Consider the following 15,725-nt stretch of genomic DNA (forward strand, 5'->3'; position numbering starts at 1 on the left):
TCATAGCCATTTCTGCCAAAATATGGTCTTGTAAAGCTTTCTATATATGATTCTGCTTTTTTTAAACTGCGAGAGCTGGCAAAATGAGCAGCAGCATTCAGCACTGAGCTTTTCACTTTTGTTGTTGTTTTATTACCCAACAACCGGGATGCAACTTTAACAACATCATGATTAAAATGTATTCTTTACTGAATGGCTTAGATAATAACCTGTATAAATCAAACCGGAGGTGGCCTTTGACTGGCTTTAAATAGAATCGTTGTGTAAAACTCGATAGCCATAGTGCCTTTACTTCAAATTTTATGACAACAATTTCCCCCTGACCTCAGAGCGATATTAGCCTGTCATGTGGAGATCATGACTTAATGATATCATTACAAAGAGACAGCATCAGTTGATTATGTCTAATTTTTTCAAAAAAAATCTGGTCATTTCAGTTCCTGGTCTTGGGAAAGTATCAGTTGTCAAGCGACCGTCTGGTAACCAAATGATAACTAGTTTGATTCTTTGCTCCTCCACCTAAGCATGGAATTAGTCGTGGCCTTAACTTTGCAAAACTGTCCAGTCTTCATCAATTTTAGCTTTTTGTACTGACCATTTTATGATTCGTAGTTTAAGAAGCATGCTGAATATAGTGCACATAATTAAATTTTATATTCCCTATCAAAGTATTTCAAAAATGCACTTTTAAACATGAAAAATGCAGAAATGAAACACATTGTTGTATGTCGAAGGTGTTTGATTTCAAACCCCAAAAGTCAGCTCGCCCTGATTTTTTTTTCATTTATTTTGCCAGGTTAACAGTTCAAGCTGAGTGTCCAATGCACCTGGAAGACTTCCCCATTGACTCTCACTCATGCCCTCTCAAGTTTGGCAGCTGTAAGCGTGAGACGATCCACATCAGTCCTCTATAAATCATTACTTATTAGTGAATGTATATCACATGTAACACTGTTAAGGCACCCACCTAACCTGTGAAAGACTTCAAAATGTGTCGATTGCAAGAGATGTTTTCATTTTTTGTCTTCAAGTCTATTTGATAAGCCCTCCCACATTTTCCCCAGAAAGAAACCTGATTGTCTTTTAGAGGGACATTCCAACAGTGTAGTGAACTACTGAAATCACCCCCCTGAGTGAGTTAAGATTAATATACTCTGATTGCGCAGATCTTGCACCAAATTAATTTTCGTGAGATAAGATAATCTTTAATTAGTCTCACAGTAGGGAAACTGTTTCTTCCCCTCCCTCTTCTCTCCATGAATTACCTGCAAATCATGAACAACATGAGCTCCAAACTTAGTTGAAAGCAACATGTCTCAAACTTTAAGACCACAAGGATTCAAGGTGTACACACACACACACACACACACACACACACACACACACACACACACACACACACACATATATATACAAATAGGATGAGCCGCAATAGATACATATGGCCACAATAGACGATTGTGGCCAAGCTATGGGTTAAATTAATTCATTCGTTCATTATCTATACCACTTATACTGCAGTCATGGTCATGTGGTAGCAAGAGTCTATCCCAGCTGTCACTGAGCAAGAGGCGGGGTACACCCTGGAAGGGTCACCAGTTGATAGCAGGGCCATATATGGAGACAACTCCCATAAGATATTGGATCAATCTAAAGATACAGCTGCATCTCAGGCTCTTCAACCAATTTACCACCAGAGGAATGTTTTGCTGTACATATTCTCTGTGCATATATATTCATGGGCTCCAGCCTTTAAAAGATTTAACATTTCTATTATCTAGAATGTTACAGATCAGGCATAAACTCAAAACTGAAAGATCAGACTGATATCACAACACTTATCTGACTCTCATTTTCATATTTCCTCCCATATGCATTCAATATGCTAATTCCTGAGTGCCAGTTCAACCCGTGCTGATTTGAACATGCAATTACACAGTGAACATTAAAACACGCAGGGGCAGTTGGCATGGGCAACCACCATGGGATGACTGAGGAGTAGTTGCATTTTGTACATCTTGCTCCAGGGCACTTCAGCAAATAGTGTTGAGGAATTGAATACCACTGGGCCTTCACTTACCCGACCCTTTTATTTTCCCTGTTGTGCAAAGAGCCTACCAAGCTGTGTTTCAGGACATTTTTTTCTTTTCTTTCTAATTTGCTGGTTGTACAAATAAACACAAATAAACCAATTCAGCATGATTTGGATATAATAAAAGTGAAACCCTAGATAATTGCTAAAAATATGAATAATGTTGAAATGGTTAAAAAATGTCAAGAAAGTGTACATATATTAAAATGACTTCTGAAGCGCTATCTTTTAGAGATGACAAAATGACAAACATACTCTAATTTTACTCCTCTGTGAGATGATAATCAGAAGATTTTTCTCAAAACAAAAAGTCAGTATCGTTCTACTTTTCTTTTATACACGCATAACACGAGCCTTATGATGAGAATCTTTGAAATCAATTACACATTACCATTTTATTTGGAAGAAACATTACTGTTAGGGTCTATTAGCCGACATTATGGTGACTAAAAGAAAGGTATCATATAAACCTTGGCGCAATAAGCAAAATATTTCATTTAGTTCTTGTGTTTCAATTGTATTTGACTAACAGAAAATACATACAGAATTGATTTAATTTTGAAGTGATCGTTCCATTATTTTCCATGTTTTGAAAATGTAGAAAAATAAAAAATACACTGTCGACATTTTTCAACATTCTATTAAGATTTTGGAGTGTTTTTTTTTTTACTGCACCAGTCTTGAGTATTAAATTCTAGATAGTAGTCTTGCTCAAATTCACAATTTGTTTTTTTATCCCAGGCACAGTGTGGTTGAATACGATTGGTCATTTGTGAAAACGGTAGGTTGATCTGACTCTCTCCTCTCTGATTCAGATGCATACACAAAGACAGAGGTCACATACATCTGGACTCGTAACGCCTCGCAGTCTGTGGTCGTGGCACCTGACGGATCGAGACTCAACCAATATGATTTGGTGGGCCAAACTGTAGGAAAAGAGACGATTAAATCCAGCACTGGTGAGCATCACTTTGTCCCCACACAATGTTTCAATCAATGTCCATTTTTTATTTGATGGGTTTGCATTAAAAATGTTAACTGACAGTAATTTAAAGAAGAAAGCTGATTTGACACTGATTGGACCATTATATGGGCTGTTAAATAACTTATAGTCACAGCACTGGAACCTGGATTCACAATATCAAAAACCTATCAGCCATTTTCAAAACTAACCTTAAATATGACAACAAGATAATGGCTTGTTTATACTTTGTAAAAAGTCATAATTACTCAACATCAGTGTTTAAATGTTGTTCGTCTGGGTGGTTCCTGCTTTCACCTCCAGTATGACTAGTGATGTATTAATGATTAATTGCTCACAATGACAGCAAAATAACTTCATCCTTTAAACAAATCATCAAGCATAGCAATTTTTGCTTTTTCAGTATTTCCCCGAGTTCAAAAGGAACTAGATTTTAAAGCGAAATAAATAAATCAATGAAAAAAAAGTAATGAAACCCTATTTTCATATCATCACATTGACAATTTTCAATCAAATCCTTCAAAATCAAAACAAAAACGAAATGTTATTCAAGTGCCACCCGAGGTGTCATGTCAAACAAAAAGACGCTGTTAATCCTACACTAAATAGTACTATTCCAATCTACTTCTTTGTTTATACATTTTATCCATCCAACTGTTGTCTAACATTTTTTAATTTGTTTTGTTGTTGAGCTATTGTTTGTAGGGTTTTTGTTTTTTGTTACCGATCTATTATTGAAAATTCATATACCATCAAATCTGTTCTCATGTTAAACTGAGACTGGGGTCATACCCTTGCCTTGTTTTGCCGCTGCCTCCATATAACAATTATGAATAAAATAATAAAAACCTCGAGCAGAAATATTGCTGCAAATTAACTTCCCAAAAAAATGAATGACTTCATCAATTTTACAGCAAATAAATAAAACTGTAATAAACTGTATGTATGTTGATATGAGGGGCTCTCAGTTAATATGCACTAACAGCAGTAAGCGTAGGTTTGAATGTTATTACAATACATATGATCATTACTGCATTGAAAATGTGTTATTTGTTACTACTTATTTATATATATATATATATGTATCAAAAATAAGAAAGCCCATATACTATTTGCAGTAGGTGCAAATAGAAGATTATCAATCGTTACTGCAATACTGGTTGCTGTTATAGGGTTATTCCTCTCATCTGTACCTCAGTGTGTCATCGACAATCAACTGTACTTCTATGGCCGCTTTCAGGTGAATACACAGTCATGACGGCCCATTTCCACCTGAAGAGGAAGATTGGCTATTTTGTGATCCAGACATATCTGCCCTGCATCATGACAGTCATCCTCTCCCAGGTCTCGTTTTGGCTAAACCGGGAGTCTGTACCAGCAAGAACTGTCTTTGGTGAGTTTTTTTTTTTTTTACCTGGTTTTATCTGGAATGTTGACTCATAAACCCTCGCCATTATGGTTTACAGTCTCAATCAACACTAATGACATGGCAACCCATTTGAACCCTTTGTTAATATAACATATGGCGTGATTATTTATTGTATCCAGACATCCCTATTTATAATACCCTGTAATATGCACCTAAGGACTAGTATATTTTTGAACTCGGGAGGGTACTGTAGTATGTAGCAGCACAACAGACTAATGAAAAGCACAATGGGCACTGAGATTTGCCTTTTGATTGCAACTTATCAATAATTCATTACACACCTGTCACATGAAAAATATAACAGCCTTGGCTATCAGTGATTAAAAGACGTGCTTTCCTTGTTGTCTTTGCCACCATCAGTTTTGTTTTTAATGCACTATATTAGAATTCAAGTGATGTCTTCATGCGCAGGAATCGAGCAGACAATTCATAGCCAAGAGAAGGTGTCTGTGTCTCCATGGATGTGTGATTCACAGTTGGTACATGATTTAAGCTTCTCACTGTGGAATCTGAACTTGTTTTTAAAAATCCATTGGCCAAAGAGCTTTCTGAAATATCCCTCAGGTCCCTCAGCTCAAACCTTTATAGACTTATTCTGTTATTTAAAGGTCACAGGTATCCAATATTGTTTTTTTGTCCTTGCACATGTGCTTAGATTTGTCGAAGGTGTCATACTTTCTGGATGATACTATGGACTGAAGATGGTGAAATTCCCCAACAGGAAATGACAAATTGAGAAAAATGGTTCTAAAACTGTTCAAATATTTTCATATCAGTTTTGCATTACATGCCTTTTAGTTTCACAATTGTCCTCACACTGGAAGCTATAAAGAGGCAAATTTGAGTGCAGCTTATCCCCACATTTACTAACTCAGTACGTGTGAGTTTAAGGTTGATGACTTATCAGATTCCCTTTACAAATGAAATCTCAAAATGTGCACTCAAGACGGACTTGTAGTTTTTTGTTTTCCTTACAATTTTCCTTTTTGGTGCCAATTTCCCTTTTTTTAATATGAAAAATGTTGTACTCTACAGTATGTGTTTGAATAAGACGTGAGATGCCATTGTGTGCATAGCTAATTAGAAATAGTAAGTAAGTTGAATTTTGAGGAGTCATTGGTGACTTAATCTTTTATATTTCCTTTCTATACATGAATTGAGACTCTCTTAGAGTCTTATTTGAAACTGCAATTCGGCCAAATGTGCTCTAAATGAAAACAACTCATGAAATCAGGACAATACATATCTGCATCTTACAATTAATCCAAATAACAAGATGTGTGTTAGCTTCAGCTAATAAAGGACGAAGTGCGTAATAATTCTTCTAATGCACAAAGCAACATTTTATATAAGGCTACTTATCATGCCAGCAACACCAGTCAAGTATACATAAGTAACAGACAGCAAAGTGTGACTAAAGGAAGAGTAAGGAAGGGTGGTAATTATTTTTAAATGGTAAATCAATAGGATAACATCCCGCTATGGCAGCCATTTGCAATTTTAAAAACAGCCTGAAACCTGTGTGGCTATACTGAGAAGCAGCTCAGGAATGAAAATGTAAAGGTAACTCCTGAAATTATAGGAAAAGTCATGCCAATGGTATTGTTTGCTTTTTGTATTGGGTGTGCATTTGCACTTTCTTTTCACAACTGTGAAACTGTCAAATTTGGTCCCAAGAAGACTTTGACAGATAGTCCAAATTTAGCAACGAGATGGATCAGACATCGGGGCCCGGTCCTCAGTAGCTTCTGCGTAATGACTTGAACTCTTCTTAGATACCCCGCAATCTAATTGCCACTTACATTCTCATAAAAAAGGAAAGTAAGGTCATGGTGATGCCACTCTCCCTGCCTTCCATTATTTCTAAGGACAAAGATAATTATGCTGTGAGGCAAGACATAAGAGTTTCATTAAAGTCAAAAGGCTGATTATCCATTCAGCAAATCTTACAGTAATGTATGATAAATAAAATATAAGACTGTGTTGTAAACGCCTTGTGTGCAAACCAGATAATTACAAGGGGGCTCTAGAGAAAATCTCATTTAAACGCTATTATGCCGTCAGTTCGATTCATGAGGTGTTCTGTTTTTTTTTTTTTTTTTTTTTTTTTTTTTCCCAGAAAGGAAATACTCTGGTACAAATGCACATTAAATAGCAATTTCTGTTAAATGCCATTCCACTTATCATGTCCACAACTGAACGCAATGTAGTACATGTTGGGGTGTATTGCTGTCTGTATAGGGTGTAACTGCAACCTTGTTAAGCTAAACCTAAAAAAAAGATAAACAAAATGTAAAATGCAACTGTGATTGAAACCATTGAGAGCTGTAGGCGTATGTGCTTGAGATCTGGGGGATAAGAACTGATGTCACAAATGTACCCCGCCTGTGTCCATTAAAAATATCTTCATATTTAGGAAGATTGAAACTCAGATCAGAATTTGCCTTCCATATATTGTAAAAGCATAAACAGTGAAATGTGGAAAAGGGAAGAGGAGTGTGTACACGTGGGGAAAACAGCATCAAAAGGAAAACCCTTTTTTTTTCTTGTGAGGATTGAACAGCTTAGAAATAAGACCTGGGGCGCGAGTGTTTGTGTGTGTGTGGAAGATAGAAAGAGAGTGTGTGTGTGTGCTCATGTGCATGTGTGTCTTATATCACTGAAAAGTTCATCCTTTTCTTAGAACTAAAAAAAAAAATATCCTCCATTCCTCTCTGGTTTGACAGAACCTCTCCTCTCCCATTATCCATGTCACTGACAACATGTCATTGCTCTGTTGCTCCACGCTGATGAGTAATCAAAATTCATTGTGTTTTTCCTCATTCGGTCCCAATTCAGACCACTGCTTGCAGATCGCAAATTATTTTCTCTGCGTTGTTACAAACACAGGGGTTACGAGGGTTGTCTCTCTTTGTCTGCCCTATTGTCGCGAATGCTATTTCTCATCTCACTCGAAAGATTTTCTTTGAATCTAGTAAGGTTGTGTAAGTTATTTTCCCATTGTCGTGAAACAAGACATACCCATTCTGCAAAGCTTACATGTAGTAATAACATGATGCTATTTCGGTGCTTTCGAGTGCTTTTTAAACATGGTCACATTCGCTCGTTCAATAACAGAAATGCATACACTTTTGGCAGAGATATCAAAACAACTTACGTGATACAGATCAATACATATCAAAGTGACAATCCCTTTTAACAGAATATGCTCTTTCATGTTGACGGTAAAATGTTTTTCTATACACTTATTTTATCTACCTCCAGGTGTAACCACAGTGCTCACAATGACCACCCTGAGTATCAGCGCCCGTAATTCACTGCCCAAAGTGGCGTACGCCACAGCCATGGACTGGTTCATCGCTGTCTGCTATGCCTTCGTCTTCTCTGCCCTGATTGAATTTGCGACTGTCAACTACTTCACCAAGCGTGGCTGGGCCTGGGATGGAAAAAGTGTCGTCAATGACAAGGTAGAGCTGTCACACACATTGGCCGGGTCCTCCTCCAGATTATTACAACCCTAACAGACCTAACACGACAAAGCCAGTCAGGAATTCTCAGCTACAGGACAGTGAATGGACAATAAGTCGAAACACTTCCTCTAGTACTTTCCCAGTCCTGTTTGCAAAATAGGATGTAATATGAAACTTCGTAACGGACTTTGTATTTTTGGAATCTGTCAGATCCTAAAAGAATTTGAAAAGAAGCATGGCCGATGGGAAAGCACCAATCTCCTCCAAGAAAGTGGTTCGTCTTAAAAGTGTCTAGTTCGGTGGTTCTTAACCTGTTGGAAGTACTGAACCCCACCAGTTTCATATGCGCATTCACCGAACCCTTCTTTATCGGAAAAATAAAATATGATTTTTTAAAATTCAAGACATAGGTATGTGTTTTACTGGTGCACAAAATGAACCGAGCATTAACATCACTGTGTTTTAAGAAGAAAACCAGCAAAACATGATTTTTACACTAAAACAAAAACATAGTAATGAATTATAGTACAAAGGGATTAAAATATTAAGAAAGAAATCAGATGACGTAAGATCACGACAGTCACAACTTGACTACTGAGCACACCAAAATCCCTGTAGCACCGCTAGGCTAAGCTATGTAGCATGATCATCTGCAGCCAGTGATGGCCAAGCAGGGCGTGTCATCACGAATTATATGAGACAGGTGTGTTAAAGAAAAAAAAACATCAAAATACAATTGTTTATACTTTTATGCATGCTAAGCCTACTGGGATTCCAGTGCTAGCTAAGTGCAGGTACCACAACGACACACAGCTATTGTACTGATAGCGGTTACCAGTAGAAGTACAACTTCTTTTGTGCACTAGACAGCAATTGCAAAAAACTGAAGAATATTAGATTTTTTTTTTTTTTATATTGTGGATATAGTTGGATCAATTAAATCCGTCGACTGAATGAAATTACTGTTTTGTAATACAGTAACTGCATCAAAAAAAGGTCTAAATGACAATAGTTTAAATGACTAAAGACTCTATAACCAAGCTATTTTTCCCTGCAGAAAAAGGAAGCATCAGTGATGAAGAAAAACAACGCTTATGCTGTGGCTGTGGCAAACTATGCCCCTAACATCACAAAAGACTCAACACTACCCACCATTTCCAAGTGTGCATCAAGTGACCCCGCCAAGTCAACTTTGGAGAAGAAGACCGAGCAGGGCAAGAAAACCTTTAACAGTGTCAGCAAGATTGACCGCATCTCCCGCATCATGTTCCCCGTGCTGTTTGGGAGCTTCAACTTGGTCTACTGGGCCACCTACCTTAACAGAGAACCAGTTATTAAAGATCTGGATCCTTCTAAATGAACTGCGGAAACTTCACCAAAACAAACGAACAAACAATAAATCAACACAAAGTGTTTTACATTTGCTGTAAGTCATTGGTGGGGTCAAATGGTGTTTACATGTGTTTACATGTAGCAAGGCTTATTCAGTGGAGACAAGTTAGCATCTCCACTGGTTAAAAAGTATGTATGAGTATTATGGGATAAGCCAGACACCTCTACAAAGCAAATCAATGGCAGTGTTTATAATGGTACCAATTGATGGTGCTGCTGTTGGTTAAATTATTTTCTTTACCACTAACTGGCGTGGTTGGTGGAGGGTGGGGGTCAAGCTTTCGAGGGGACTGGGACAATTAAATTTCACATTTTACAACAGGGGTTCCAGGGATCTCACCAGAGGTCTATAAAACATAAGAACTGATCAAACATGTAAAAATACAATTGTGAAAATGAAAAAAAAAACCTTTCTTTTGTTAAAAAATTGACACTAAACATTCTCCTCCATTTTTTTTCTAGTGTACCATTAGCATTATTGCAAGTAGTCCAGCTAAAAAAAATAAATAAATACAAGAAATAAATAAATACATTATTACTTAAATTACAGGTGAGCAAAAGGCTGCAGTTTCTAATAGCATGCTCTTAACCACAGAAACAAACTGAATCAAATTCCTTTTGGAGATACTAACAGCAAACATATTCAGGGACTTTTCTATTACATGTATATGATTTTGGGATAGAAGTCATTATCACAAGAAAGCGGCAGTAATTTTGTTGTTTGTCATGCCACACTAAAAGCTACTGACTTGGGTTATATTCCCATGCATGCCCAAGAAATGACTAAATGTCTTTTGGACATCCCTGATTTTGTTGTGATTAATGAACATCTATGATCATAATGCTTTTGGGAGCTTAGTAGCACACACTTCATACACAGCACTGTTAGGAGTCGATAGTTAAATATGCGGCATCCACTAACCTCTCCCTGGTAGTGTACGATTGCTGCCGAATCTGTCCTCGGGGAATATTTACCAACGGAAAAAAAGCTAAACGAGTTTGCATAGTGTTATCTGTCACACTAATAGCCTTCGCTGCTTCCTCCATACACCACCACTTCATCATCTTGTACACATGGAGTCTTTTAGACTTTTTCCACTCTACATACACGTAGAGGACACAAGTATAAGACTAGTTGTCTGTGAGTGAAAAATATGTCCTCGTGTGTTTTAATGTTATTTGAACAACTTTCTCTCACTTCAGAAAGTTTTCAAAAAGACCAAAACTTTCTTGATCGCTATAATGATGGCAAAACAGGCACAAAGCCAGAGCAAGTCAGTTAAGGATCTTGGATTTTAAACTAATTCCCTGTCTCAATAATGTCATGATTGGCAGCTGTGACTGTTATAAAAACAATCTTTTCGGCATGATCTGAGTATTCAAGTCCATTCAAGTCCTGTACAAATCACATAAATACAGACTCTATTCCGAACCATAATTTTTCTCATCTTTATAAATTTGGACTGACTCATATGGAACATTACTTGTTTCCTATTTACATCATGTCATTCAGATTTCTATCCAGTTCCACAATGATTGGTAATCTTGACAGTGCATGTGCCTAAACCAAACTGACCTTTTAATAGAATTCATTCTAAAAGGCAAATGTCAACAGAGAAAGTTAAATGAGGTATTCCCAGTGGGCTAGAAGCAGATTGGGTCAGGCTGTGAGATGTTTTAAAGAAATCCCATGAATATGAAAAATGATCAGTGATTAAAAGTTGTCTCACAAAGGCACACAATTATCAATGAGAAATCATTGAAGTAGCATGAATATACTTTTTTTATTTTTGCAAATTGAGTATCCTTGTTCTAAGCAACTATGTTATCCACCACCCATCTGGTCAGACTGAGAGATTCTTGAGTTTCTTGAACAATTTTTATGGTGCTGCTTTGTTATTTGAACAGGTATTGTGTCACCAGCACATATGTTGTTGAGAGGTTGTTGTAATTTCACATGACCCTAGGATCTGGGTGGTATTTAAGTGACAGTTTATTTCACTGTAATTTTATATGCAATGTCGCAGTTACAATGGACCTAATAGTGATAGGCTCCATCTAGAAAACGTGTAAATCATTCATTATGTGTAGTCTTTGTGTGTAGACTTCTGTATTTTATGAAAAAAAAAATACAACTCATAAATATATATGTTTGTGAGTGAGAGTGCGTGTGTACAAACCATCTGCTTGTTTGATGCAGTTCCTCACTTAAAAAAAAATGAATATATTTTGCTTGTTTTACACTGAACTGTATTCTTGCTTCTGAAAACATTTCTGTTCAGCAACTTTTCATATTCATTAAATCACAAATGCAAATCTGTTAACATTTGCCAACAACACATTTAAATGTTTTTTTTTTTTCTGTCACAGTAGGTTGTTGACAACATGATAAACCTTTGGAGTCAATGTAGGTGAAGAGAAAAACAGTTTGAGCACAAAGATGTGGTTAAATAAAGTCATAAGAAATCTCCAACATGCTGCAAGCATTTTAACACATGCCTCCCTCTGCAATCGGTGCCTCTTCTTATCCAGCTTTGCGAAGCATTGCCAAATGGTGCACTGGGTCCATGTTTATGCTTGCAATGACAATAAATGAAATAAAAATCTGAGTGAAAGTTTCGGTAAATCAGAACCTCCTCTTATCTTCTCACCAATACTCTCTGGCTTTGCCAAGAAATTACAGTTTCATCCATGTCACATTTCCCCTCATTATCATGACTTCAGAGCAGCTTCTGGGAGGAATCAGAGGCAAACCTGTTTGTCTATGCACCGTGTTGTTGTTTTCTCTCTCGACAAAAAAAAACAACACACACAAAGCACAATTCTCCCTTCATCGTCTGAGTTGGAAAATAAATAAACAACCTTGTATTGAGGGGAGAGTTTCCATACAGAGACTGCTTTGATGTTGGTGCAAGATGTCCTCTGTTATTGTTGCTTTAACTGTTGCTTTCTAAAGCCAGGTTAACCGGGTTGCCAAGGAATTGTTAGGTTCTTCTTTAAATACCTGGCTTTCCGATAATAAGGCACTTAGTCACCGTCGCAGTCTTCGCTATCGCAATCTACATTATTTGTGAGCATGGATTAATGTTCTGAAAAATACTTTCAGTGGCCTTTATTTGAGAAAAGCCTTTCATAAATGAGGACAATAACAAATAAGCTGAAGCTCAGTTAAATGCAAACACCACGATATCTTGGAAAATCGGCGCGATTTGCAATCATTTCGCATTTTACGTTACATAGATATTACCCCATATGATGTCATCATTGGGGTCATCTGTGGCTACTATCCCAGGATAGTAGGACAGAGTCATCGTAAAAGGATTACGGACGAAGAGGGTTATAAGCCAACGAAACATATGACCAAATGCCTTTGTGCTGCGGCACACTCTTTGAAGGCTGCTTCTTTTCATTAAAAAGAGTCAAGTGTCACACACTTGGACTCAAGAAAGGAGTGTCCTGCTGTGGGGAAGATTAAAATTATTTCTTTACCCTGCAAATGCAGGAACACAAACGCACCATCTTATGCACACTGGAGGCCTAGCTGAAAAAAAAAGGAGTGACAGGCATGCGTGCTTCTGTGGCCTTGGGCCCCTTTGGATGACTCAAAGTGCCTGTGTGAGCTTCATTTCAACGTCAGCTAATGTATTAGAATACAAGGATTTCAAGTGTACGTGAACATATATCATCTTGTTCAGATCAATGCAAATGCAAAACAATATGAGAAATCTCATAAATATACCACACACCACAGAGTCCCACAGAAATAATTAGCAAAGCCAGGCCAAGGCTTATGTTCCTATTTGTCCTGCCTTTGAGTAGCTCGTGATTATTTTGCAAAGCTGTAGAACGGCCTCTCGGAAGAGACTGACAGGAAAACAGTATTCAAAGAGAAAACAGTGAATTTACCTTCTGTTCATTTTATACAGCACAATGTGCTGTTAGTAAGGTATTTCTAAGTTCTTCCTATAAACAGCTTTTGCACGTTCAAGGTCATCGGCCTTGCTTGCTTTGTTCAACTGATTCAGCTAAGGTCCCCTTTTTGTCACACGAAGTTGATGTAAAATTGAATTACGACTGTCCTCCAGTTTCCGAATATTACTTCTGACATCTGAGTAAATCTTGTTTTCTTCATGCCTTGTCATTGTGTGGAAGCACAGGCTGTAAATCCCACTAGGTTGCAGCCCCCATGATTTAATACATTTAATAATCTGTTCTTTCGCAAACAAACTAGTAAATGCCTTTTATATGTACATCAGGCGAGTTTCTCCATGGCTCTGAGTTTGTTATATCCCAGTGCCCCTCCAGCAAGGGTGTTACAAACTCAAATAACTCTGGAGAGTTATAGTCACGCTGGAAGAGAGCTCGTTGTCTTCCATCACCTCCCCCTGACCAATATAATCCATAATGACTGGAAGGTTTTAAAAAAGAAAGTTATCGAGAACCATCAAGGAAACTCCAAAAACATTACAGAAGCAGATAAAGCCTGTCGCTGGGATCTTGTTTCATAGCAGTGGTGTCTTTTTCGGGTGACAGACCAGATGGCACTCACCCATAAATTCTATTTGCCGATGATGTCATTCTGTTATGTTATTTGGGAGCTAATGAATTTGCTACGAACATGTTGTAGTATTAGAGTAACCACTAAAGCAACAGCAGGTCTCGTCTTCCGAACAGGATGGCTTTATTTACGATAAATAATCACAGGCTTTACTGCAACAGCAACTGTTGCAGCCGTAACCATGCCAACACACAAAGAGCCCCTCCCCCATAGAACACCTAATCCACGTCCTGGGTCCCACCGCTCAAGATGCTCAAGCTGGTCCTCTGCATCCCTTGTGCACATTTTCAAGTCTCAGCAATAGTCAAACACAGCAACAGTGAAAACAAAAGCAAGCAACACAAATCCCGTAAGGATCATTACAATTTTAATGTTTTACATTACATTTTAATTCTTTGGTTTGCATGAGCTTTCTGCCGGAGATCCTAACATAACGCCAAGAAGACAGAACATGCAGGAGACATTAATTCAAACTTTTTATATAATTATATTTACCAAAGCTTTCCATCGGTTAGCCTGTATGCAATTTGGTTTAATCTCATCTGAGCCGATATGCCAAGCAAGCACACTGAAGAGAGCAGTTTGCTGGGGCAGGGATCCCATACTAATATCAGACTACCATTAGAGAGTGTTTGTTATTGTTGTGGGCCAATATTGGTTTGTAAACATTAGCTCAATGATGAGAATTCCTAAATGGAGCATTTGCTCAACCTGACATCACCTGAAAGGACTTTTGGAAAGTACAGACATGTAATACATACAGATCAATTTTTAAAGGCTATGCTTTCTCTCAATGTTAATAAGAAAATAAATAGATATATAAATAAATTAACAAATATTTCATATTTTTTATTAATGTGTATATGTGTTTTTTTTTGCTCTACCCATAATGTACCTACCAATACCAACATCAAACATCTACAACAGGCAAATTAACAAATAGCTGAGTATCTATCAGATTCAATTGGATTCAACTCGGAGGATATGGTGGTGTTGTTTGGGTTCTTTTTTCAGTGTGTTTGTGAACTGGAACTCCAGTAAAAGCAACTTCAGCACCCGTCACTCTGGTCCCTGACATTTATTTTTGGATCCAAAAGCAATGTAATATCTTGTAGATGTAGATGACAAGAAAAAACATCATCATAGAGACAGACTTCATCTTGGCAATGTTTATTTGAATGAAAGATGATCAAAAAAGATGACATGCTAAGACCTGTCCAAGTACTACACGCCATTTCTCAGTAGCTGCCCTTTTGATTTGCTTGAACTCAAACTAATGGTGACACTATGTGACTCCACTGCCATTTTCCAGAGCATGTTTTTTCATTTTATTTATTTATTTTTCATATTTATTTGAGAGACTAAGATCAGACATCTAGGTTTCTGAGCAAAAACTAATGTTTCTCCAAAAAGGATCTGACTAACTGAACCCCGCTCTGCTCGTTCAGTACCTTCGTCTGCAGACTTTTAATTGTCTGCTTAAGTATAAATAATATGATAACTAAATGGGTTTAAGTTATAACGTGTAGTTCTTAGAAACTGTTATTGCTGGCAGTCGTCTCGTAGTTAGTGTTTAGTTTTAACCTATAGATATATGAAAATTATTGTTCTTTTATATTTAGCATTCACTCTTCTCAGCAAATTCCACCAGTGATTATATAACTATGCCTCGCACTCATTTAATTTCACATCATATTAATCTCGAATTAAATATTAAGCATCAAATCAAGCAGCAACACTCGCATGGCGCGGTTGAACCGAACCATGAATATTTAATAAACGATATTTAATTGGAAACAAAT

The 15,725-nt window shown here is 37.3% G+C and overlaps 1 protein-coding gene across 1 annotated transcript in view; it reads left to right on the top strand.

Moving 5' to 3' along the window:
• Positions 1-11,991, top strand: part of gabra2a (gamma-aminobutyric acid type A receptor subunit alpha2a) — a 33,039-nt gene extending 21,048 nt beyond the window's left edge. Inside the window, exons 5-9 of the mRNA XM_086160329.1 lie at positions 797-879; positions 2,908-3,051; positions 4,315-4,467; positions 7,768-7,970; positions 9,031-11,991. Of these exons, the coding sequence (XP_086016455.1) occupies positions 797-879; positions 2,908-3,051; positions 4,315-4,467; positions 7,768-7,970; positions 9,031-9,333 (886 nt within the window). The 3' untranslated portion in view covers positions 9,334-11,991. The remainder of the gene's footprint in view (positions 1-796; positions 880-2,907; positions 3,052-4,314; positions 4,468-7,767; positions 7,971-9,030) is intronic.
• Positions 11,992-15,725: the final 3,734 nt, after the last annotated feature.

This window comes from Fistularia commersonii, chromosome 15, assembly GCF_037954325.1.
Source record: "Fistularia commersonii isolate RoL2024-O1a breed Wild chromosome 15, RoL_Fcom_v1.0, whole genome shotgun sequence".
Lineage (NCBI taxonomy): Eukaryota > Metazoa > Chordata > Actinopteri > Syngnathiformes > Fistulariidae > Fistularia > Fistularia commersonii.